The sequence below is a fragment of the Leptonychotes weddellii genome, chromosome 10, assembly GCF_054177405.1.
Source record: "Leptonychotes weddellii isolate Sample4059 chromosome 10, ASM5417740v2, whole genome shotgun sequence".
Taxonomy (NCBI): domain Eukaryota; kingdom Metazoa; phylum Chordata; class Mammalia; order Carnivora; family Phocidae; genus Leptonychotes; species Leptonychotes weddellii.
This window is the reverse complement of record NC_138378.1, coordinates 13,404,326-13,431,274: the sequence shown is the minus strand read 5'-3', so window position 1 is coordinate 13,431,274 and position 26,949 is coordinate 13,404,326. Positions and strand designations below refer to the sequence as shown.

Genomic DNA, 26,949 nt, shown 5'->3' with positions numbered 1-26,949 from the left:
GAAAGGAAGGTTACAGGCCCAGCTCTCTTACGAACATAGATGTAAAATTCCTTAAAAATAGCAAACTGAACCAAATGATATGAAAATGATAATATCCAATAATCACATTAGATTATGGGAGAAATGCAAGAATGGTTTAATGTTAGAAAATCTGAAATGGGAGTGTCTGGGTAGTGCAGTCAGTTGAGCGACGGAGTCTTGGTTTTGGTTTGGGTGGTGATCTCAGGGTCATGGGGTCAAGCCCCGCATCGGGCTCTGAGCTCAGCACAGAGTCTGCTTGGGATTTTCTCTCTCTCTCTCTCCCCCTCTGCCCCTCCCACTTGTGCATTCTCTCTCCCCCTCTCTCCCTCTCCCTCATAAATAAATAAAACTTAAAAAAAAGGGCGCCTGGGTGGCTCAGTCGGTTAAGCGACTGCCTTCGGCTCAGGTCATGATCCTGGAGTCCCAGGATCGAGTCCCACATCAGGCTCCCTGCTCAGCGGGGAGTCTGCTTCTCCCTCTGACCCTCCTCCCTCGCGTGCTCTCTGTCTCTCATTCTCTCTCACAAATAAATAAATAAAATCTTTAAAAAAAAAAAAAAGGAAATCTGAAATGTAATTCAACACATCAACAGAAAAAAGCAGTAAATATAATTTCACATAAATTAAGGAAAATTTTCTTGTTGTCAGGAATTAAAGAGAACTTTCTAAACTTGATAAAAGATGTTTATGAGAAACCTAAAACAGACCCTATCCTAAAAGGGGACATTTGAGAAGCTTTCATTTTAAATCAGGTATCAGACAAGAATATGCACATCCTTACTTCTATACAGTAATGTATGGAGGTCCTGGCCTACACAAGGAGGCATTTAAAATGGCATAAAGTTTGAAGAGAAAATATACAATTGTCATAATTTGCAGATGATGATTGACTACCCAGAACACTACAAGGAACACTCCAAGAAATTAAAATGAACGGTGGGAGAATTTAGCAAGGTAGCTAGTAACAGATCAATACATAAAAGTTATTTCTCTGCAATAGCAACAAACAGAAAGAAATAACTAAAAAGTTACCCACTCCTTACAATTTTACTTTAAAAGGCCAAGCCTCTAGGAATAAATATAACAAAGACATGCCAGAACTCCACATGGGAAAATTATTATTTTTTTAGGGCTTTTTTTTTATGTTATATTAGTCACCATACAATACATCATTAGTTTTTGATGTGGTGATCCATGATTCATTGTTTGTGTATAACACCCAGTGCTCCACGCAGTACGTGCCCTTTGTGAAAGGACCTTAACAAGACCTAGGGAGAGGAAAGACATAACAAGGACAAGATTAGGGGATGAAAGGGGTGTAGATTTGAAAACGCTACCTGGTCCTGGGGTGGGCGTGGTTGGGAGGTACTTGGATATCTGTCATTGGAATACACAGTGCAAGGCTGGTCACAGAATGCCTTTACTTGGCCCTCCTTCCCTCTCTCCTCCTCTAAGCTGTGCCTGGTCAAACCCAGCAGTCCTCAGCCAGGACTCACCCATCATCCTGCCAACAGCATGAAGCCTGTGCTGTCTCTGCAGCTTCTTCTGTTGATTCACTTAACACCACAGCAGGTGCCTGGGAGACCCAAGGAACATTTGATGAGTAGGTGCTGGGTCTGGGCTCCGGGGCCGGCGAGGTGGGGGGCGGGGAGCAGCTTCTATAGAGATGAGAGGATCTGAGGGCTGAGGATAAACACTGTGAAAAAATACAGTATCATGTTCAAGGGTCCAAGTTTTATTGTCAGTAAAATCCAGGTGTGAATCCCTGCTGTGTGCTTCCTGCGTGGTTCTGGACAAAGTGTCTGGGCCTCAGATTTTATCTTTGCAATGGATATAATGACACTGGGACAGTTGGGAGGAGAAACTGAGATAATGCATGTACACACAGAGCACTCTTAATGGACCATGATAAACGCTCCATAAGAATTAACTGCTGTAAATGTTATCAGCCTCATCATCCAGTGTATTCTTGCTGCCCTAGTTTCTTCACGGATGCTTGCGCCAACTTTTCAAGCAATAAAACAGAGAGGAGGGGTGCTGGGTGGCTCAGTTGGTTAAGTGTCTGACTCCTGGTTTCGGCTCAGGCTGTGATCTCCCCATGAGATTGAGCCCCGCATAGGGCTCTGTGGTCAGCAAGGAGTTTGCTTGAGATTCTCTCTCCTTCTGCTTCTTACCACCCCCAAAATAAATAAATAAATCTTTTTTTAAAACAGAGAGGAAAATTAAGTTGGTAGAACTCAAGCTGGAACCTACATAATCTCTGCCTTGGAGAATGTTTGGGAGAGAAGGAAAGAAAGTCTTACAATGTATTCCTTACAATTTAAACATTCAGAGGTACCTGCACAATTACCAGTGACCAGCATCAGTGACAAAGTACAGAGCCCATCTCAGCAGCCACCACAGCCCAGCTCAACCTAACAAGAGCGCTGACCATGGTTACGTTGACCTTAACCAATGCCAAATGGGAAATGAACTATTATCCATCGTACCTGCATTCTTCTATGGGGAGAGCATCCTCAGAATACTGAGGGCTCAGAAGAGGAAAGCTTGTACTATTTCAGGTGTCTAGGGAGGCAAGTTCCTGTTTTAGGGGTCTCAGAGAAGGCACACAGATTTGTAAGACTGAGGGAGGTCAAGCTAGATGCAAGAGAATGAGGGCAGAATTAATTTGGAGAACCAAGGGCTAAAATTTGAAGAGAAACACAAAAAGGGCTCCTGAAAGACTGGTAAGTCTTTGTGAGTAAGACTGGGATCACATACCCAGAAAAGGACACAAAACTTGAGAAGGTCCATCTCTCTGAGATCCTTGGCTCACAGACTCCTTCCTCACACTGTTCCATTGATCCCCAAGCTCCTCCCCAAAGTGGGGATCAGTTCGAATTTCTTGCACGGATCTAGTGACCCACGGGATGACTGGGAGATCAGGGTGAGTGCTGCATACTGGTCTCTGCTAAATTGTCAACAGCTTGGGCCTTGGCTTTTTTCTCTGGTGTTACTTGCTGTTACAACTACAGCCCCAGCTTCATTCATCACTTGTTCCCTCCAGGTCAGTATGATGTCCTATGGACCCCCTTCTAATTGCAAATACTTGCAAAGCAATAAGTCAACAGGGCTTATAGAATGTTCCACCTACGGCATTTGCCCCAAAGAAAGGACAAGTCACAAGGTACAAAAATTAGGGCCTGGCTGGGCTTTGATAAAGGGGCTAATTGTACCTATCCTTAATGCCTTGGAGTTCAGGAACAGAGAGAAGGTTTTGAGTTGGAGCCCTACAGCAGGATCTCCTGGTGGAGGTGGTCTTGACTTGGACCCAAGTACTGAGGGATGGGGGAAATAAAATGTTAGCATGAAGATGCTTATTCTTCTCTAATAATAGAAAGTGGGGGCATCCTAGTGCTCTGGCTTCCTTATCAGAAGAGACCTGGGGGGATGCCTGGGTGGCTCAGTCTGTTAAGCGTCTGCCTTCAGCTCAGGTCATGATCCCAGGGTCCTGGGATGGAACCCCGCATCAGGCTCCTTGATCGGTGGAGAGCCTGCTTTTCCCTCTGCCTGCTGCTTCCCCTGCTTGTGCGCTCTCTCTCTCTCCCCCCTCCCCCGACAAATAAATAAATAAAATCTTTAAAAGAGAGAGAGAGACCCAGGAAGAAAGAGAAACCAATCTTTGCACCCCATTCCAACATACCCACCCTCAACCCCATGAAATAATTTGTGATTTGGGTTCTAATATTCTGATGCCAGTATCTTCAGTACTGTGTGGTCTTCATCCTTTCCCAAAATCTTCCTTCCCCCTCATTCGTCCTACACACAAATAGTACATGTTAGGTCGATCCTAGGATAAACTATGTTGTTAGTAAGAAGTTGTACAACTTGCTTGGGACTACACAATGAGTCCGTGCAAATGCACCTACACACCCCTCTCTTGCTCACTACACACTGTTCATTCCCTTGAACTGGACCCAACTACAGTCTATGAGGTATTTGATCTGCAAGGATGGTGAATCACCAATGGGTGCAGGGTGCTACTGACCTCTGTCTCCAATCCCAATACCCAAGCCTTGGTTTTCCCTGCCAAGAACTCACAGAAAGGCAGCAGCTAAGGACAAAATCTGATTCCACCTCCCTATGACCACAGGAGGAAGATCAGTGTGGCTGGTTTTCTGGCAGTTACCTGGGCTTTGGGAGTTCTGAATGCTACTCCAGCCTGTTGTTTAGGCCCTTCTCTTTCCTGTTCTGTGTTCCAGGGAATATCTTGGAACCCCCACCCTGCAGATCGGATCCTGGAAACTGTACTCAATTCTGTACATTGCAGGAAGATTGCCAAAACGGACTTCAGTGCTGTTCTTCCTTCTGTGGGATAGTCTGTACATTAAACGACAATATAAATCATGACAGGTAAGGGGCTTCTCGTGCCCAATTCTGACCCAGCTGCCTTGGGGAGCTCAACAGAAGAGTCTCTTACCAGCCCCTACAGTGGGTCTATTTTTCTAACATTCTCCTTCTCTTTGCCAAGAATAATTTTCTTTAATGCCCTGAATAAAAGAGCCTTCCTCCATTCCCAAGCTACATAATCCTTCTCATCACCACATCTGTGAATCTCTAAATATGCCTCTCTGAACACACCCACAAACCCCTCCATCCACAGACCCTGCCCTGCCCCGGAATCCACCTTTATCCTGAAGCCTGGAACATTATATCTGGGACTGTATGTCTCATCAAAATCCCAAAGCCAATCTGTTTTCTTTGTTTTTGCTTTCCCTCTTTCACCAAATATCATCCTTTAGCCCCCAGTGTTCCTGGGCTCTGGAGATCCTGCAGCCTGAGCAAAGCTTTGGTTAACTGCCGAGGCATTAGCACTGGCCCCATATCTGCTGAATGGAAGTGCTCCCAGAGCAGAGAAAGGGAATTAGAGAGCTATGAGACACCTGGTTTTTAATTCTATCTTTCAGCTATGTCTTTCTACAACCTTGAGCAAGACAATTACCCATGTTTGCCTTTCTTTCTCATGCATAAGATGAGGACTCTTTATTCCGGCCTTGCAAAGTCAGTACAAAGACCCACAAGGCAAGAGATTCAACCAGTGACCTTCTAAATGGTCTTGTTCTCTGCTATATTCCCTGCCCTGAGCACAATACCCAACATATGAGACAAGGTACAGAGTGATGAAGTAGGGGCCCAGAGCCACATACCTAGACTCAAATCCTAGCCCTACCACTTCTTAGTTGAGTGACCTCAGATAAATTAATCAATCTCTCTCTGAGCATCAGCTTCCTTATCTTTAATACTGGAACAATAATAGTGACATGAAAATAGAGAACCATACAAACTCTAAAGACATTACATGCCACTTAGTGATTACTCAGTAAATTTTGCAGTTAGGCAACCATTTCTCTCCTAAGAGGCTGGACTTTACCATGAAACTTCACATCTTTCATGGCTCTACAGTGCAGTGCAGAAGCATAAGTATGATTCTTTGTTGTCACCTGGTTTGTTGAAGTTTTGCTTTCCCTGTGACAAGAAAACTTAGCTCCATGGTCTAGTTTTAATGAGGGAAGTAATGGAAAATTAGTATTATATTTCTAAGACAAAACTTCACCAGAGAATATTTGAGAATATTTTTCTTCTACAGAACCAGACACAAGAACATAAGAAATACGGCACAACTTAAACGTACACCTAAAGGAGCTGGAAAAAGAACATCAAATAAAGCCTAAATCCAGGAAGAGAAGAGAAATAATAAAGATTAGTGCAGAAAACAATGATATAGAAATCAAAAAACAGTAGAATAGATCAACAAAACTAGGAGCTGCTTCTTTGAAAGAATTAACAAGATTGATAACCCCCTAGCCAAACTTATCAAAAAGAAAAGAGAAAGAACCCAAATAAATAAAATCATGAATGAAAGAGGAGAGATCACAACCAACACCAAAGAAATACAAATAATTATAAGAGAGTATTATAAGCAATTATATGCAAACAAATTAGGCAAATTGGAAGAAATGGATAAATTCCTAGAAACATATAAACTACCAAAGCTGAAACAGGAAGAAGTAGAAAACCTGAACAGACCCATAACCAGCAAAGAAATTGAACCAGTAATCAAAAATCTCCCAGCAAACAAGAGTTTGTTTGCTTCCCAGGGGGAATTCTACAAACATTTAAAGAAGAATTAATAAGTTTTCTTCTGAAACTGATAAAAAAATAGAAATGGAAGGAAAACTTCCAAACTCATTCTATGAGGCCAGCATTACCTTGATCCCCAAAACCAGACACACACCCCACAAAAAAAGGAGAATTCCAGACCAATATCCCTGATGAACATGGATGCAAAAATTCTCACCAAGATACTAGCTAATAGGATCCAAGAGTACCTTAAAAGGATTATTCACCAGGACCAAGTGGGATTTATTTCAGGGCTGCAGAGGTGGTTCAACATCTACAAATCAATGTAATATGCCACATTAATAAAAGAAAGGACAAGAACCATATGATCCTCTCAATAGATGCAGAAAAACCATTTGACAAAATACAGCATCCTTTCTTGATAAAAACCCTCCACAATGTAGAACTAGAGAGAACATACCTCAATATCATAGAAGTCATATACGAAAGATCCACAGCAAATATCATCCTCCACAGGGAAAAACTGAGAGCTTTTCCCCTAAGGTCAGGAACACAACAGGGATGTCCACTCTCACCACTGTTTTTCAACATAGTACTGGAAGTTCTAGCCTCAGCAGTTAGACACAAAAAGAAATAAAAGGCATCCAAATCAGATGAATTCAAACTCTCACTCTTTGCAGATGACATGATACTCTATAGTAGAAAACCCAAAAGACTCCACCAAAAAATTGCTAGAGCTGATACAGGAATTCAGCAAAGTCACAGGATATAGAATCAATACATAAAAGTCTGCTGCATTTCTATACACTAACAATGAAGCAGAAGAAAGAGAAATAAAGGAGTTGATCCCATTTACAATTGCACCAAAAACCATAAGATACCTAGGAATAAACCTAACCAAAAAGGTAAAGGATCTATACTCTGATCAAAAGAAGTGGAAAAGCATTCCATGCTCATGGATTGGAAGAATAAATATTGTTAAAATGTCTATGCTACCCAAAGCAATCTACACATTCAATGCAGTCCCTATCAAAATACCACTAGCATTTTTTATAGAGCTGGAACAAACAATTCTAAAATTTGCGTGGAACCAGAAAGACCCCGAATAGCCAAATTAATGTTGAAAAAGAAAACCAGAGCTGGAAGCATCACAATTCCAGACTTCAAGCTCTATTACAAAGCTGTATTCATCAAGACAGCATGGTACTGGCACAAAAGCAGACGCATAGATCAATGGAACAGAATAGAGAGCCCAGAAATGGACCCTCAACTCTAATGGTCAACTAATCTTCGACAAAGCAGGAAAGAATATCCAAGGGAAAAAAGACAGTCTCTTCAACAAATGGTGTTGGGAAAACTGGACAGTCACATGCAGAAGAATAAAACTGGATCACTTTCCTACATCATGCACAAAAGTAAACTCAAAATGGATGAAAGAACTAAATGTGAGACAGGAATCCATCAAAATCCTAGAAGAGAACACAGGCAGCAACCTCTTTGACCTCGGCCACAGCAACTTCTTGCTAGACACGTCTCCAAAGGCAAGGGAAACAAAAGCAAAAATGAACCATTAGGACTTCATCAGGATAAAAAGCTTTTGCACAGCAAAGGAGACAGTCAACAAAACTAAAAGGCAACTTATGGAATGGGAGAAGATATTCACAAATGTCTTATCAGATAAAGGGCTAGTATCCAAAATCTCTAAAGAACTGGGTGTTATATGCAACTAATGAATCTTTGAGCACTATATCAAAAACTAATGATGTACTATATGTTGGCTAATTGAACATAATAAAAAGAACTTATCAAACTCAACACCCAACAAACAAAAAAATCCACTCAAGAAATGGATAGAAGACATGAACAGACATTTGTCCAAAGAAGACATACAAATGGCCAACAGACACATGAAAAATGCTCAACATCACTCGGCATCAGGGAAATACAAATCAAAACCACAGTGAGATACCACCTCACACCAGTCAGAATGGCTAAAATTAACAACTCAAGAAACAACAAATGTTGGTGAGGAGGTAAAGGGGAACCCTCTTACATTGTTGATGGGAATGCAAACTGGTGCAGCCACACTGGAAAACAGTATGGAGGTTCCTCAGAAAGTTAACAGTAGGTCACGCCTGGGTGGCTCAGTCGTTAAGCGTCTGCCTTCGGCTCAGGTCATGATCCCAGGGTCCTGGGATCGAGCCCCGCATCGGGCTCCCTGCTCCACGGGAGGCCTGCTTCTCCCTCTCCCACTCCCCCTGCTTGTGTTCCCTCTCTCGCTGTGTGTCTCTCTGTCAAATAAATAAACAAAATCTTTAAAAAAAAAAAAAAAAGTTAAAAATAGAACTACCCTAGGACCCAGCAATCCCACTGGTAGGTATTTATCCAAAGGATACAAACATAGTGATTCAAAGGGGCACGTGCACCCTAATGTTTTTAGCAGCAATGTCCACAATAACCAAACTATGGAAAGAGTCCAGATGTCCATCGACAGATGAATGGATAAAGATGAATGCACGTGCACGTGCATGCACACACACACACACGAGGAATATTACTCAGCCATCAAAAAGAATGAAATCTTGCCATTTGCAACGATGTGGATGGAACTAGAGGGTATTATGCTAAGTGAAATAAGTCAGTCAGAGGAAGATAAATACCATAGGATTTCACTCATATGTGGAATTTAAGAAACCAAAGAGATGAACAGAGGGGAAGGGAAGGAAAAATAAAATAAGGCAAAAACAGAGAGGGAGGCAAAATATAAAAGATTCTTAACTCTAGGAAACAAACTGAGGGTTTCTGGGGAGGAGGTGCGTGGGGGGATGGGGCAACAAGGGTGATGGGCATTAAGAAGGACACTTCATGGAATGAGCGCAGGGTATTATATGCAACTGATGAATCACTAAATTCTACCCCTGAAAGTAACTACACAGTGTATGCTAACCAAATTGAATTTAAATAAAAATTTTTAAAAAACAAGAAGCATCAGGGTTGGCAACTGAGGCATGTTTCCAAGAGCATTTTGTAAGTACTGGGGTTTGGCCTGGCCTTCCCAGTGTGGGCTTTTCCAGTTTTCCTCCTCTAGCCTCTGATATCCCGGCAATGTCATCCCGATTGCCCCCTCCTCCATTTTCCCCCCGCAACACACCAGGCTATGCTCTCATTCCCTGGAGCAAGATGCGGTCCACGGAGGGTTCTGGCACACAGAGCAACAAAAGGAGGCAGAGTCATGGCCCCGGGGGGCAACACAGGGCGCTCACATCTGAGCCGTTGCCAAGGAACAGGCTCTGCCGGCCTTTGGGGTAATGATGTCAGGCTGGGGGGAGTCAAGCTGAGCCCTTCGCACTCCATGTGGCCTTAGTCAGCTCACTCCGCAGCTCTGAGATCATCAGCTTCCTCACGTGAGAGAGAAAGAGAACATCCATACGTCAGGTTTTGTGAGGATTACATGAAGCCATGTGGAATGGAAGAACTTGATCCTTGCAAAGGCTCTGTAACGGTTAGAAGCTGCCAGCAATTCATTCCTTCTAGGTTCCAGATTTTTCCCCTTTAAAAAAGGGGGATCATCTTTATTATTTTACCAATGTTACAAGAAAGCAAGAGAGCAAAATAGAATCCTCTGTAACTCCACCACTGAAACCAAGTTACAATTCATAAGTTGGTGGGTTTTGTCTCAGACTTTTTGGGGAGAAAGGAGGAACTTAAGGTCTTCTAACTGTCCTTCTGAAGTCACCAGATTTGCCAAGGGGTATTTCACCTTAGACAGTCCTTTTATTCACCCTGTACAAAGGAGTTTGATAAATGGTGACAAGTGAAGGCCAGTGGAGGAGTTTACGTGCATGAACACCACCATGTTCAGACCCTGGTGAGTCAGCCCTGCTAACTTCCTCTGTGCCTTGTACATGATTAACCTCTCAGGCCACACCCTGGCCACCCATCAGCGCATCAGCATTGTCACATAATCCATGGCCCAGGCAGTGCGAAGATACTGAGCTCGAAGTAAGAACCCAGGTGTTCTATCCAGGTGAAAGGTAACAGAAGGTGGCTGGTGCAAAGATACAGGGTATTTTTATTATAGTTTCAGGGTTGCATGGCTATGGGTATATGAGCCTTAGCAAGCCTCATCTCAAAGCATTGCCCAGAGAGACAAGACTTCATCTTGGACAAGCAGAAAAACACTGCTGTAAATCTGAGTACGTCTTCTATAGAAACAGGCATCCCCATCCTATTATCTTCTGGTAGGCTCGACTAAGACCATGCCCTTTGATGTATCGCATTAACTGTAATATCTGTTAGATCCACACATCAGAATGTTTGCTCTCCCCAATCCTGCAGCCTGTCTTCTGCAGAACAGTTCCCCTCGACTGACCATGACTGCTCTGGAGGTCCTGGTGTTGGCTGGGAAGCTTGGGTAAGGGAGGAGATGGCAGTGCCCTTGAGGACCTGAGAAAAGTGCTCATCTTATTCCCAGAGTGCAGTGTTGAGCTTCCTGTGGTGACAGAATGGAAGACAGAACAGCCCAAGCAGACCTTGCCAGCATCTTCCATAAGACCTGGCTCTGGTGGGCATTGCCAAGGGCTTCCAACTTTTTCAATGTGAGCTAATATTTTAGCCATGACATGCTTCACCTCATCTGGTCCTCACAGCAACCGTAATACCCAGTTTACAAACAAGGAAATTGAAGACCATAGAGTTAAAGTCACATGCACAGCATTAGCCAATGGGCCAGTGGTGGAGCTGGAACACAAACCCAACGCTTGGGAAGCCCTCTTCCCAAGGGATTGCCACCTTGGGCAGTCAATCTCACTGCTGCTGAATTGATCTGCACGTTTTCCTCTTTCCACTGAAATTTCTCATTGACACTCTTCCCCCTGCTTCCAGCTCAGGCCTCATAACCCCTCATTCCCCTTCACACTTAGAAAGCTGCCTCATTCAGCTTTGTTTCCTCCAAGGCCCCATGCCCTCTGTCCCTCTATGCTCAAACTCTAGCTTTTCCGTCCACCAGAATGTCTTCCTTCCACTCTCCTGATGAGCTCCCACTCATGCTTCAAGCCTTGTATTAAATAAAAATCTCTGGGGAACCTTCACCAATTCACCCCAGATGGAATGGGCCACTATGTGTCCTTTTAAAGGGCTGTATCTTGCCCTTATAGAAACTCTTATCACATTGTCCTATCATCATTTAACTTAATGTTTTCTCTATCTAGAGAATGAATCTCATAAAAACAGGAACTGTGTCAGACTTCTTTGCCACAGAACCCTAGAACCTAACACCATACCTCGCACATAGTGAGGATACAATTCTGACTTTTCAAATGGAATAGGAAGGAAGCCAGCGAGGAGTAGACTAATCCTAACACTTGATGCCTTTTTCTCACAAAGAAAATATTTTTTAAAAGATTTTATTTATTTATTTGACAGAGAGCGAGCGAGCACAGGCAGGGGGAGTGGCAGGCAGAGGGAGAGAGAGAAGCAGGCTCCCCGCTGAGCAGCGAGACCGATGTGAGACTTGATCCCAGGACCCTGGGTTCATGACCTGAGACGAAGTCAGATGCTTAACCAACTGAGCCACCCAGGCATCCCAACTCACAAAGAAAATCTTTTTATTTATTTTCTTTGGTTAAGAAAATCTTCATTGTGGGGGCACCTGCCCTCAGCTCAGGTCATGATCCCAGGGTCCTGGGATTGAGCCCCACGTGGGGCTCTCTCTTCAGTAGGGAGCCTGCTTCTACCTCTCCCTCTGCCGCTCCCCCAGCTTGTGCTCTCTCTCTCTCTCTGTCATATAAATAAATAAAATCTTAAAAAAAAAAAGAAAACCTTCATTGCATAGTCCAGAACCCCTCAGATATCAGCTGACTACTTTCCTTTGTGGGCTGGACTCAGCTTCCTTTTATACATTATTTTTCTTAAAGACAAATTTATATTTGCTTTTGAAAACTTAGAATAGGCTGAAAAACAATCCCCCCCAAAAAAAGCTTGGAAATACCCATTTATAAAAGATGGTAGGACAGAGTAAAGCCTAAAGGTCCTAGCTGTTCTAGGACTCAGTCTAGCTTTGTCCTTGCTGGCCTGGGGAAGCTGGGCTTCTCCAACTCCTTGGGGCCTCAGTCTCTTCATCTGTAAATGTCGTTGAATAACACCTACCTTCATGTGTGTCATGAGACCAGATGAGATGATGCAGGTAAAACATGTACCACAGCGCCTGGTAGAGTCTAAGGAGAATGTTACTATCACTGTTCATGTTTTCCTGATCCTTCTTTTAACAAAAATTCTTGTTTTAGAAAAGAATCAAAGTGTACCTTCCACCTTAAACTCTATGTTTTTAAAAAATTTCTCTACGGGGCGCCTGGGTGGCTCAGTTGGTTAAGCAACTGCCTTCGGCTCAGGTCATGATCCTGGAGTCCCGGGATCGAGTCCCGCATCGGGCTCCCTGCTCAGCGGGGAGCCTGCTTCTCCCTCTGACCCTCCCCCCTCTCATGTGCTCTCTCTCATTCTCTCTCTCAAATAAATAAATAAAATCTTTAAAAAAAAAAAAAATTTCTCTACGTTCCACATAAATTAGCTCCCAAAGAAGATAAACGTCATGTCTCTGACTTTTGTAACATCTTCTCAGATGGAACAAGGCATAGCTCTGGAAAGTAGTCCATCCCTGAGAGATAATATGATTAAACCACATGATGAAGGATCAGATAATTTAACAATGATCTTGATTCCTCTAAGTCTCCAGCAACTGTGGAAGATGTTGTTGCCCCCCTGCAAATCCCTTGTGAATATACCAACTTGGAAATTTGTGGTCACCTAGTCGCACCATGTTGAGTGCAGCTGAACTGCAGGAACAGGAGATCCTCTACCATGCTGCTGTCCAAGCAGGGCATGAAAGAGTGCTTGGAAGAGATTGAGGTGTGTCCCTTGAGGCTGAAAGGCATAGAGACTATTATCTAGATGGTGAGAAGCGATGGGAGATTCTTCCCATCCAGAGTCTGAAAAGGCTAGGAAGCCTGAGTCTTCTTGTGAGCCAAGGAAATAACAGAGTAGCCAGGCTTGAGACATCTAGGAAAAACTTCAGCAAGAAGGCTACCAGCTGTGGACATCTTGAGTGTGTTGCCAGGGGCAGTTATAGAAGAAATCAGCACAGAGTGCTTCACCTCATCACGGAATGCTGCAGTCTGGAAACAAAAACACCCCTTGGACTAAGGGGGATGGGTTATGGAAGTGCTTTGAGGAAGGATAGACTAAAAGCTTTCCAAAGACCCATCAACCCAAGATTCCCAGTTCCCCTTCTGTCTTACCACAAATCTTTCTTCTAAGACTCCAAGAGTGTCCCCAACAATGGCAATTGTGATCTGCCAGTTTGGTTTTGGGGGGTTTGGGGGCTTGGGGGTTTGGTTTTGTTGTTGTTGTTGTTGTTGTTGTTGTTGTTTTGTATCCCAGGGCAGAATTCCTCCATCGAATGTTATGGAGTTAAGACTGCCAGGTGGCTACTTCACGCTCCTTATTTCGCTGAACAAATCCAGGGGTTTCCCTGTTGGCTATCGCAATTAGTCACCATTACAAAGGAGAAATAGGACTGCTACTCAACAATGAGGCGGGAATGAGAGCTAGAACACAGGAACTTTCTAAGTCTGGCATAATAGAAGATTACAGCAACCGATACAGACAGCCACAAAAAGCTCACATGCTTCAGAAATGAAGATTTGGAACATTCTACCAGGTTTAAAAAACAACAACACTAACCATCTGATGCATTGCTGGGTGAAAGAAAAGGGAATGTGGATGAATAGCGTGAGGAAGAAGTCATGAATATCAGCCACCACTTCCTGATTAGAAAAGAGGACTATAATTTTCCCTTCTTTGCTGTATCATGGATGTTTATAAGTATAAATGTCATTAGTATTATATATGTGTGTGTTTGTTTTAGTTATTTCCCATTGCCTATGTTCTCCTATTATTTTATATTATGTGAGCAGGTAATATTTACATTAGAATTTTTTGCATGGGTGCTTTAGTCAGCATTGTTCAGTAACAATCCCCCACCAGTAAATCTCAGTGGCAGCAACAATAAAAGTTTATTTCTCTCTCGAACACATCAGCAGAAAAACAGATGTCTAACTAATCTAAACTGGGTTTGGCTGAGCTTGGATCCAGGCTGAGAGTAGAGCCCACTTTTAATCCCTCTGTCTCTCCTTCTTTTTGGACCAATAGTTTCTCAAGAAACACTCTTCTTGTGGTAAAATGTAGAGCTCAAAGTGGAAATCCAACTCTGCAAGCATATTTCAAGGCTGGTATTATTCCTTGACCAAAGCAAGCAACAGGATCAATTCTAAAATCAAAGACCCAGGAAATATAGAAGAAGTACAGTCTGTCCACCTGGAGGCCATTGGATGAAAGTAGATATATAATGATGGATTTGATAAGGCTTACAAGAAAGAGATTAACTTAATTACTATAAATGCATAATGAATCCGATGTACTCATACTTCGCATTTCAAAAAAAAAAAAGAAATGTCCCTTCTGAAGGAGTCTGAAATTTTTAGAAAACTATGATAGTATAGTGTGAACATTACACTGGAAGCAATGGGCAGGATGGAGGGGAGCTAAAAAGATGGGAGCAGAAGGATAAGAATAAGGCTGTACTTCTTATTTCCACCATTTAAATAATGAGAAAGAAGCAAAGCACTAATGAGGTATTCTCTGTGGAGATGGTGAATACAGGAAAAAATTGCAGTCAGGAAGAGCAAAAGTAAGAGTCAAGGGAATGTGGTAAAAGAAAAAATAGGGGTCGGAGATTTAGCCCTTGTTGGAATATGGGACTCTCCTGATGGGAACTTTACTAAGTCCTTTTGTGTCCCATCCACACCTCCTTATTGGAACAAACTTTTTCAATTTGAGCAGAACTAAGTGAATGTCTGACTATATACAAGGAATTATTTCAGTCAAGGATCTTAAACAGGAGATTGACTATTGCACAAGAATGCTACATAATAGAGGTATGAAGAAACTTGAAGGCTTTAGGAAAAGTGTGCGTTAATTCAAGATACAAATAATAAGTATAATAGTGTATCAGCACGGCTGAGTTGCTTGAGAAAACTTTAAAGCAGGAATCAATCAGAGAAGCTGGTCCTACTGTCAGATGACCAAGAAGGGAGTTCAGGGCAGAAACTCCATTAGACAAATCCAGGGAAAATCTTTTGGAGCAGTGGTGGGAAGCGCCATTTAAGCAAGTAGTATTAAGATAATAAATACAATATCTTGCATCTGCATTGACCAAGGAAGCAGAAAGAAGTCACAGTGACATCGGGACAAAATTATCTGTGTGGATCTACGAATTTAGATCCTTTCCCAGTTAGCCTTGTGTGTTCTGGTTCTAGTGACTTGGCATGGCAGTTTCCCCACAAATATGACAGAAAAAATTCAGAAGCACAGTCCTCATGGAGAAATATACAGGGTGTGTACAATACAGGGACAGTGGCAAGATACAGTGAGATCCTTGGAGCATATCTGAGAATGCTCCTGAGAGCTATATTTGTTCACAACATATCAAGTTTTTTTCTGGGGCTCAAATGCTAAAAACTCCCTGGGGCCAGGATCTGCTTGGAAATCCCTCACTTACCATAGGCATATAACACAAGACACAAGGAGTGAGATGGTGGGGTAAACAGTAAATGGAGGATATGAGGATGAGCTCCCCTGTTCAGAAGTCCCAAGAGTCACAAGGACAGCAACACAACAACTCAAGCAGCCTTAATAGGAAGAGCTATGAAGAGACACTTGGAATTTTAATCATGATTCTTCCTAAATTTTGCAAACAATTAGCACTAGAATGCACTGTTCATTTGAAAATCAAAGAAAATCCTTTTCTAGGCCATCACTCATGTGAACCCCCCACCAAATTCTTACCTTTGGTTTCTTCATCTATGGCTCTTATAACCTAACAGCAGAACCTCTGAACTCCTGTACCTTGTGAGATTCCTACCTGGAGAATGCACAGGTGCCCTCACATGCCTCTTTGGTCAGAAAGCTATAGTTAAAACAACTGCATTCTCCCTTGTGCACTTCTGGCAACTTGGATGTCAAGCTCAAAGTATGATCAGAATAGTTCAGAAAAAATGGCCAATTTTCTTGAGTTCAGCACACTGGACTAAGGAAGGAAAGAGTGAGGGTGTTATTTTGATGCGGGAGTAATTGGAACCCAAAAGGTCCCTCCTCTAAAAGACTCAAGAAGGGGCGCCTGGGTGGCTCAGATGGTTAAGCGTCTGCCTTCGGCTCAGGTCATGATCCCAGGGTCCTGGGATCGAGTCCCACATCGGGCTCCCGGCTCAGCGGGGAGCCTGCTTCTCCCTCTGACCCTCTCCCCTCTCATGCTGTTTCTCTCTCGCTCACTCTCTAAAAAATAAATAAAATCTTTAAAAAAAATAAATAAATAAAAGACTCAAGAAGAAAAATACACAGCAAAACAAATAAGATCCCAACAACTGAGACTTATTAAATGCTAACTTTGGGTCAGCCAACTCCAAGACCCCTGGGCTCTGGGATTTGTCAAAGAAGAGGACATATGCGTACCAGGGTCTGGGAAGGAAATCAGGGCCACAATAACCCAAACCCCAGAGTCTGGCCCCAGACTCCTTGACTGCAAGGGATTTCATGGTTCCACCTAATATCAAATTTGTGTCCCCATTTCTGTCCATGGAACCAACAAACAGGCATCAAGCTTTTCATGGCCAGGTTCAACCATGTCTGGGTCCACATCTCCAGCATGGCAGTGCCAAGCAGCTGAAATACTTCTCTCTACCCAGTTTCCCCACTGTCTTTTAATTCTATATTTTTATTACCCACCACCCCAGACTTTTTCCTTTTTTACCCTCAAATTCATGGTTGGACACAGACACAATCCACATTCTTTCTTCCCACAACCTCAGAACCAGAAGGATTCTGTGCAATTATTTGGTCTAATCCTTGCATTTTAAAGTTAGAATAACTGATAGCCAGAGAAAGGGAGGATGGATTCAAGGCCACAGGAAAGAAAGCGGCACTGGTAGAATCAAAGTACAGTATTTTGAGTCTTGTTTTGTCCTAATGAGCTTAATGGACTGGGCACAGCATCTGATGCAGAAGCATGCAGTACACTTCTCTTGCTCTCAGACCCCTTGTCACATAGTGTCCATACTCAAGTAAGCAGAACTCCTCCATCTATTGCATGTACTCATGCCACCTCTTCTCTCATATCCAAGCATTCAAGACTTGCCTGGGAACATTTATGCTGAAAGAAAGATGATATATCAGGAGCATTGGCCAGGGAAACAGTTGCGATTCCATGAAGTTCTGATACCATTAGCTTCATGGTAGTCCCCCTTCCAGGCACACACTTCCTGACTCAGGTGGATTTGTCTTTATTATGGCATGTCTATTCTCACTATCAATTGGAGTCAGTTTATTAAGCTTTGATCAAACACAAAGTTCCAAGTTACTCCCCTGGACCACATTCCAGAAAACTGTCCACTCAGTAAAGTCAGAGATAGCTCCTACATTCCATCAATCTTTTGTCATTTTGGGGGAGCTCCTTCCTGAATTGAGAACAAAATTATGGGTTCTAACTACGGGAACGAATACCTCCTAGGGCATTGGGAAATCCTAACTAGAGTCTAGCCTCACAACATTCTAACTCTTTTTTAGGGTAAAGCCTAGGGCAGGAATGTAACCCCTCCTGGGGTCTCAGTCCTGCTCGTATCATCAAGTCTAATAATCTGGAGCAGTGAGTAAAGCACCCAGAAGGGCTCAGATGAACTTCCTACTTGATGCTATTGGGACAAGATGGGAGAACTTTTATCTGAGCTGAGACTATTCTTTTAGGTTGGGACTTAATCTTTTGGTGGCTCCTCTTGCATTTAGTTCCTATCTTTCCCACTTCACTACCTCTCAGCCCTTAGGGCAGGACAGGATGTGCCAAGTAGCTAATGAACCAAGGGGGACCTTGTGTCCTCGGGGCCCCATCCCATTCTTTACACCTTCAAAGCTGCATGGTGTCCTGAAAAAAATTTTAATTTAATATGAAGACCCAGGTTCAAATCAGTTTATGGTTTTATTTATTGACATTCAACCTTGTTTTGAAATATTTAGGGCAGCTTACTAGGATTCATAATACATAATATTTTTAAAAACAAATTTAGGGGGGCCTGGGTGACTCAGTCATTTAAGCATCCACCTTCGGCTCAGGTCATGATTCCAGGGTCCTGAAATTGAGCCCTGCATCTGGCTCCCTGCTCCTCGGGGAGCCTGCTTCTCCCTCTCCCTCTGCCTGCCACTCCCCCTGCTTGTGCGCGCTCTCTCTCTCTCTCTCTGTGAAATATATAAATAAAATCTTTGAAAATAAACAAATAAAATAAAAAGCAAATTTAGGGACTCCTGGGTGGCTCAATCAGTTGAGTGTCAGACTCTTGATTTCGGCTCAGGTCATGATCTCAGGGTCCTGAGATCCAGTGCCATGTTGGGTTCCATGCTCAGCACAGAGTCTGCTTCTCCCTCTCCCCACCCCACCTCTCCCCCTGCTTGCACAAATGCTTCCCCCCATCTCTCTCTCACTCAAATAAATAAAAATCTTTTAAAAATCAAAAATTTTAAAATGTAAAAAAACAAATTTAGCCTATATAAGAAAGATAGAGGAAAGAAGATACAAAAATAATAAAGTATGGTAGAACTATGCAGGAGATGAGCATAGCAAGCGCATGCTCCAGGGTCACGGACACTTGCTAGGAATTATCATAAAAGTTGGCCCCAAGCTTTTGTAGTAAGAGCCCAATAAAGGCAGCACAGTTACAACCTTTAGAGTGAGCATAAAGTCAGCCCAAAAAGATACTCAGGAACAGTGGAAATTATCGTGGTAGTAAATGGCAAAAGAGACAAGCTCTTTCACATGTTCTCAAAGAGAGAACACGGGGTAGTGAGGTGAACAACACTCTCCACGACAGCCTCATGTCAGATTCCAGGAAGTTTCCTGGTGGGGGGGGCTACTTCTTTAAGGGTTATGAAGCATACGCTGACAACACAGAGTTCAGTTCCTTGGAGGCCCTACATGGCATAACCCATGGATGTGTTTAAAAATCCAGAAGAAAAAATGTGCTAATTATCTTTTCTCCCCTACAGGCCCCCACAATATTATTTTTCTTAGTCCATTTTCAGGAAGGCATTGAGAAGCAGTAAATTTGAGACCACTTTCCCCAAATAATCTGACTTCTGAAGAGATCTTGAGTTTGGCAGAAAAGACTAATTTACCATGAAACTCATGTAGCTTAAGCTCCAGGCCCCTCGCTTGCTTCTCTCAGGATGAGGACAGGAAGGAGCAACACCACCCAAACATGGAAGCAGGAAGCACTGTCCCAACCCAGGGTGGGGGCTAGAAGAGTGGGGGGCTGTGGGGGCATATCTTAACAGTGGTCTTAAGTTAATTCTGTATTCACGTCTGGGCAGCCCACACTGACGATCTGCCTTGCTTGCCATCAAGCAAAATGCTCCCATATTTGACCTTAAGAAGAAATAGCAATAAGATGTCGCACTGCAACATGCCTGGAGCCAGGGTTCAAGGTTCCATGCCCATATCATGAACCTAAGACAGGCACAGCGAAGGTGGTGAGGACTTAGTGGAGCTGGATCAGTGGCTATTAGGTTGCAATGAGAGTCCATTAGATCAAGATCAAAGAGCTAGAATCTCCAACGGTTTGTTGCAGGCATATAGCACCACCCGAACCAGAAACTATGAAGAAAGTTATAGATGTGGCATTACCAATGTTATAAATCTAGAAAGGATCTTTCCCACAGGAAAGGGCACACAGAAAGAATGTGGTTTTCCCTTCCACTACCCAAAGTGAGTTATAGATTCTGTGCAATCCCTATTAAATTCCAATGACATTTTTCACAAAACTAGAAAAAACAATCCTAAAATTCATATGGACCATAAAAGACCCCAAATAGCCAAAGCAACTTGAGAAAGATAAACAAAGCTGGAGGCATCACATTTCCTGATTTCAAACTACATTTAAAAGTTACAGGAGGGGTGCCTGGGTGGCTCAGTAGGTTAAGTGACTGCCTTCAGCTCAGGTCATGATCCCGGGGTCCTGGGATCGAGCCCCGCATCGGGCTCCCTGCTCAGCGGGAGGCCGGCTTCTCCCTCTCCCTCTCCCTCTGCTTGTGTTCCTTCTCTCACTATCTCTCTCTCTGTCAAATAAATAAATAAAATCTTTAAAAAATAATAAAAATAAAAGCTACAGGAATCCATAAGAGATCCTTAACTCTAGGAAATAAACTGAGGGTTGCTAGAGGGGTGGGGCAACAGGGGAATGGGCATTAAGGAGGGCACATGAAGCAATGAGTGCTGGGTGTTCATGCAACTGATGAATCACTAAACTCTACCCTGAAACTAATAATACACTATATGTTAATTAACTGGGGAAAAAGCTACAGTAATCAAAACATTGCACTTGCATAAAAACAGACCCATAGAACAATGAAACTGAACCAAAAGCCCAAAAATAAACCCACGTGTATACGGTCAACTAATACCTGACAAGGGAACCAAGAATACACAATGGGAAAAGGATAGTCTCTTCAATAAATGATGCTGGGAAAACTACATATCCACATGCAAAATGATGAAAATGGACCTCTATCTTACACCACTCATGAAAATTAATTTGAAATGGATATGGACTTAAACATAAGACCTGACACTGTAAAACTCATAGAAGAAAAGCATAAGGAAAAAGCTCCTTGATATTAGTCTTTGGCAATGATTTTTTGGACAAGACACTAAAAGCACAAGCAACAAAAGCAAGCATAAACAAGTAACAAGCAAGCATAAACAAAAGTAAGCATAAACATCAAATTAAAAACTTCTGCAAGCAAAGGAAACAATCAACAAAATGAAAAAGCAATCTATGGATTGAGAGAATATATTTGCAAACCATATATCAGGTAAGGAGTTAATGTCCAAAATATATAAGGAACTCATACAACTCATCAGGGGGAGAAAAAGGCCAAATACTCTGATTTTTAAATGAGCAAAGGACCTGAATTGACAATTTTCTAAGAGACGAATGAACAGCCAATAAGTACCTAAAAAGCTGTTCAACATCACTACTCATTAAGGAAATGTTTATGCTACACATAAGATTAATATATAACATAAATTACATTTTTGTACATCAGAAACAAATAGAAAGAAATATAATGTTTAAAGATACCATTTACAATGATACCAAAAATATAAATAAGATTATAAGACCTGTTTGGGAAATATTGTAAGCCTTTCTTGGAAGATATTAAGAAAACCGATACAGATGGGGAATTATTGTATATACCTAAGATAATATTGTAAGGATGTCATTCTCCTCAAATTGACCTATAAATCCAATGCAATTAAAATCAATATCCAAGGGGCGCCTGGGTGGCTCAGTCGTTAAGCGTTTGCCTTCGGCTCAGGTCATGATCCCAGGGTCCTGGGATCGAGCCCCCCATCGGGCTCCCTGCTCAGCGGGAAGCCTTCTCCCTCTCCCACTTCCCCTGCTTGTGTTCCTGCTCTCGTTATCTCTGTCTCTGTCAAATAAATAAATAAAATCTTTTAAAAATAAAATAAAATCAATATCCAAGATGGGTCTTTTGAAGAACTTGACAAACTGACCCTAAAATGTATGTGAATATGCAAAATCCTAAGATAATACAAAATTCAAGTAATTAAGAATGGCTTTGGGGCAGGAATATACAGGAGTGAAATAAAGAGCTCAGAAATAATCCCACATGTGTAAGAGAAGTTATTATATAACTGGATAAAAGAGGGACTCATCAATAAATGGGTCTGAAGCCATTGAAAAATTAAATTGGACCATTATTTCATACTTGACCAAAAATAATCAACTTCAGGTAGTTTAAGAGTTTCAGTGTGAAAGCCAAAATTTCAAAAGTCTTCCAAGAAAACAAAATTAAGGTGTCTCATATTCCTAGGCAATATAGTATAGTGAGTTCAAATCTTGATTCCACTACATAGTAGATGAGTGACCTTGCACATATAACTTAACCTCGGTCTCCATTTCTTCATCTGTGATGGTGATAATTGCACCTAACTCGTGAGGTGCATGTGCTTTTTTTGAAATTTAATGATTTTGTGCAGATGGATAGATAATAGTGCCTGGCATGAAGGAATTACCATAGGGGTTAGTTACTATCATTATTACTATTGTTCTTTTTAAATTCTTCCTGTTCACTAGAATCAGTCTCTTCCTTGTTGTGGAAGGCTGAAGAGAGGAAAGGAAGCAATCCTTTTTTAATTCTTTACTCTAATCTCCATTCTGTCCTCCGTGGTTAAAGGTATGCTAGAAGCTCTTATCCTTTCATTTCTATGGTATCTAGATGAACATGGGACTCACTATCAGGAGTTTAACTGGCCTGAGACCTTCAGCTTCATGGCTGGGTACCCAAGCATTCACTGTTCAACTCAATGCCTAGTAATGCCCAGTCCTGGCCCCTGGGGTAAGTGGGCTCAGCCATCTCAAGTATCAAGCCCAAAATATAACATCAGCTGATACCAAGACTTTTCTACCTCCTACTTGCTGCATCATGAAGTCTGCTGAGTTGGGATTTCTCCTAGGGCTCTTCATCTTCCTCTTGCTGACTACCCCATTAATGGGTGGTGTTGCTAAACTTGCTGAAATGATATGTGGAGACCTCAAAGGTATGAACTTGAAGCAGAAAAGAAATGCAAAGACCAATTATGAATGAGGGAAAAAGTGTCAAAAAAAAAAAGTGATATCCAGCTGGTCCAGGAAGGTCCTCCTTTTGTGCTAAGACCCATAGACTCTTAGTCCTTTGACTATGGGCATTACTTACTCTAGGGATCTTGTGGATGTCTGATGAGAAAAAACAAACGATGATGCAAGTAAGTCCTTTCCAGATGGGGCTGTCTTTTGTAGGCGGTCCAAAGGACCAGAAGTATTTTAAATTAGGGGTTTCATGACAAATTTCAAAGATCCCAGACCATTTAAGAATATGTATTGAGAGGAGAGTAAAGGGGGATTGGAAACTGAGCAAACTGAGGCATTTTCAATATCTGGGTTCTGGGTGCATAGAGAACACTTGAACAGAAGCTCACAATGTAGATGTGAAAGATAATGAAGGTTTCTTCCACAGGTAATATGTACAGGCTCGGTGCTTCTGGAGCATGGGGAGGTGGCACAGTCTACACTATGAGTCAGACACCCCAAATCCTGGCCCGGCCACTTAGCAAATGTATGCCCTTGGTCAAGTCACTCAATCACTTACCACCCACTTCCAAACTAATGTGAGGAATTTTTAAGGGCCCTGTAAGGCAAGATCTCTGGCTGAGTCCTAACTAACTCTCCCTAACTCAATGGGAACCTCTCATGCAGATCCCTGCAAAATGGATATGGATGCTGGCAGCTGCTTTGAAATTCATTTTAGATATTTCTACAACAAAACCTCCAAAAGATGTGAAAGTTTTGTCTTCTCCGGATGTAATGGCAACCTTAACAACTACAAGCTTAAAATAGAATGCAACATAGCCTGTGTCAAAGAATACAAAATAACGTAAGGAATCCCGTCTTACCCTTGGTCCTTGGGGGAGAGGAAAATGAGTCTCTGAGAGACTAAGATCCCTGGTTTGGGATGGGAAGAGGGAGGATTGTCCTCATCAAAAAGCTTAATAGTTGGGTTGGATCTCAGGATCATCTGTCATTTTTCAGTTAGGAAATCAAAAGTCCAGAAGAAAAAAACAATAGTCATCATTTTTGAATAATTACCATGTGCCAGGCATTGCACTAAGCAATTTACATATATTGGTATAATTTAAAATTAAAATCACCCTAAGGTAGATTTATATCATTAAAGTGGCAGATGAAGAAACCAAGTCCAGTAGAGTTAACTAACTGACCCAAGTTCACATTAAATGACACAGCAAGGTTTCTAACCAAATCTGATGGTCACCCAAGGCTTGACCATTTTACATGCACAAGTTCACCCAAAGCCAATCCTTGTAATCCCAGACCTGTGAACTCTCCGTAGCAACATGATGTTTATACAACTAAGCTCACAGCCCACACTTTAACCATTTCCCAGTCACTGGAACTAGAAGAAGGTCCTTGGAAGCTAACAAGGCTTTGGTATGGCTGATTTCCAGGAGAGTGAGATGGAAAGTGACCTTGGGAGTAACTCAAAAACAGAAATTTTGCTTTATTTATTTAATATCCCTAGTGCATTTTTGCAATGCCTGGCACATAGTAGATAATGACTAAGTTTTAAGGGAATGAAAGAATAAGGGATCAATCAATGGAACAGGAGGGACATTGAAAGATATGGAATCTCAGGACTTCCCCTGGGATAAAAATGACTTAAATTAATCCAGGGAGACTTTCCAAAATCTATAACACAGATCTGTTTTTTGTTGTTGTTTGTTTGTTTGTTTGTTTTTGCTTAAACAGGGGGAAAAAGCCAAAAGGTCAGGGTTGATACACCATTCTGAAACACAGTTTTAAGAAAATTCAAACCAATTTTAAGATCTTTGTAATATTTCCATTATCCTGGAAACTTCCATCTGTTTGCCATTTTCCTGACTTGAGTATGCTCTTTGCTGAGAAATAACTATATGACCATTAAAATAAAAGCAACTTTGTGTGAGCCTTCCCTACTCACTGAATGTCCCTCCCCCTGCCTTATCCAGAGTTGAATGTCCGCCGGTCCCATCCTTTAGCTGCCTTTTCCCCTCTGAACCATTCCTCATATGTACACACAATGTTTCAGGTGTGACAAGCTAGATCCGTACAGGTTTTTATCACCTCCCTCCTCAGGATGAGCTAGTTTGTAGTACCAAAGTACCAAACCAGTGCTCCTTTTTGTCCTTGAAACCAAACTGAGCAGTGAACCTCACATGCACATGACATGTCCTTGCACTCATAACAAATGTTTCTTTGTGATGTTTCCTGATTCATGCCCACCAAGTCAGGAGCCCCAGTGAGTTTAACTAGCCTCCTGAATTGGTCCCTATTAATAAGTAGTTACTTAAACATTGTTTAGTACCTCAATCATTGAAATTTGACTTGGCTGACAACTGTCAATTTCAATCCAATGACTGTGTTTTAGCTACCAAGAGAATAATCACCAAAACACTAGTTGCCAAGTCTGAATATAATGCTACAAGGCTCAACATGGCCATGATCTTCCCAGCTGTAGGACACACAGCCTAACCATTTCATCTCTGAGTTTATTCAAGCATCCCTTTCTGGCATACCTTCCCTGTCCATCTTATTGACCAAGTCCAATCCCTCACCTGTGAATGCAACCTGGACTATTGGTAGCTAGGGCCAACATCAGAGGCATTATAAACCAGTGAGATCCTGTAACTAGATATGCAAGCCTGTCTTTTCTCAATCTTAAGAATAGGAAAACTAATGCCCTAAATTGAGACCATTTCCTGCAAGAGCTCTGATTACTTCAAGATCAGACCATCATCCAAACAGGGTTTATTCTGAACAGGTGAAACCCAAATTCTGGCATGTTCCATCTTTGGTGAAGACCTGGGAATTCTAAATTATTCTTAAACCAAATCAGCTGCTGGAGACATGCTGTGGACCCTGAAATAATAGGAACTAGGTTAACCTGACTGGTTAACATAAATGAAAGTTCTGAGATTTTCCTGTTGTGAGTCACAAAGTTGGGTGTCCCAGAAATAAAAAGTCTTTCAGGGATAAAATAACATTCCCATACACAAACAATGAATCATGGAACACTACATCAAAAACTAATGATGTAATGTATGGTGATTAACATAACATAATAATAAAATAAAATAAAATAAATAACATTCCCACCCCCTGTTTGTTTCCTCTTCCAACCAAATCCTGGAAAAGCCAGACAAGTAAAAGGAAGGTATATGGGGGCGCCTGGGTAGCTCAGTTAGTTAAGCATCCAACTCTTGATTTTGGCTCAGGTCATGATCTCAGGGTTATGAGGTCAAGCCCCTAGTCGGGCTCTGTGCTGGGCATGGAGCCTGCTTCAGATTCTCTCTCTCCCTCTCCCTTTACCCACCCCCCACTCATGCTCTCTCACTCTCTTAAAAAAGAAAAAAAGACATATGGATATAAATAACTAAAATCAAGATTAAGAATTTTTTGATGAAAGAGGGCAGTGCTATCTTGGTGAGAAAATGAAATAAATGCCCAAGACAGATTGCTGGGCACCAACAATAAAAGAATGAGTTGGTGAAGGCTTTTGAGTTGTGTTATTCTCCTCACCACATAAATCTGGATCTATCATTGTCTGCTCAATAGCCAAAGCAGTAACACCTACAAGGTACCACAAGTGCAACTAAAATAGCAAAATGGTGGTTCCAGAGCCCAGGTATAGTAAGAAGTGTATAAAAACGGGTACAACTGGACTAGGCAGACACAGAGTTTATTATTTTTCTTCTTCCTATCCATGCTGACAGATAGACAGCTAAACCTAAGAAAAAATTGCCATAGAAAACAGATGTAGGGCAGAAAAGTAGATATGTTCCATAAGCAGAGGGGAAGAAAGAAGAAAAGTATTATTTAGGAAGTAACAAATGGGTGTAAATAAGCCCAGATTGTATCATTGTGGAGTTTTGACTGGAATTTTCCACCACCTACTTTAAATCACCCAAAAGACATGCAAGTTACCCTACCAACCATCCCTCTACCACATGCATATGAAAATTAGTAATGGGAAACCTCACTAAAATGGAGTTGGGAGGTGTCAGGATGGGGAGCTCTACCACTCCTAGTCAACTGTAGAC

General features: G+C 42.0%; 2 protein-coding genes across 2 annotated transcripts; both read left to right on the top strand.

Annotated features, from left to right (window-relative positions):
- Positions 1-1,368: 1,368 nt before the first annotated feature.
- On the top strand, positions 1,369-4,416 carry WFDC13 (WAP four-disulfide core domain 13). Its single transcript, XM_081832264.1, has 2 exons — positions 1,369-1,623; positions 4,262-4,416. Exons 1-2 carry the CDS (start codon positions 1,536-1,538, stop codon positions 4,414-4,416), a joined length of 243 nt encoding a protein of 80 aa, XP_081688390.1. The 5' UTR covers positions 1,369-1,535.
- Positions 4,417-22,742: 18,326 nt separating this feature from the next.
- On the top strand, positions 22,743-23,733 carry SPINT4 (serine peptidase inhibitor, Kunitz type 4). The gene is made up of 2 exons (XM_081832263.1): positions 22,743-22,857; positions 23,552-23,733. The coding sequence occupies exons 1-2, from the start codon at positions 22,743-22,745 to the stop codon at positions 23,731-23,733; spliced, it is 297 nt and encodes a 98-aa protein (XP_081688389.1).
- The last annotated feature ends 3,216 nt before the right edge of the window (positions 23,734-26,949 follow it).

Excerpts from the sequence above, each read along its gene's own strand:
- WFDC13 (XM_081832264.1), top strand. The coding sequence starts at position 1,536 with ATGAAGCCTGTGCTGTCTCTGCAGCTTCTTCTGTTGATTCACTTAACA. Across the intron at positions 1,624-4,261 it reads ACCCAAGGAACATTTGATGA|GGAATATCTTGGAACCCCCA; the intron begins GTAGGTGCTGGG and ends TCTGTGTTCCAG.
- SPINT4 (XM_081832263.1), top strand. The coding sequence starts at position 22,743 with ATGAAGTCTGCTGAGTTGGGATTTCTCCTAGGGCTCTTCATCTTCCTC. Across the intron at positions 22,858-23,551 it reads GATATGTGGAGACCTCAAAG|ATCCCTGCAAAATGGATATG; the intron begins GTATGAACTTGA and ends CCTCTCATGCAG.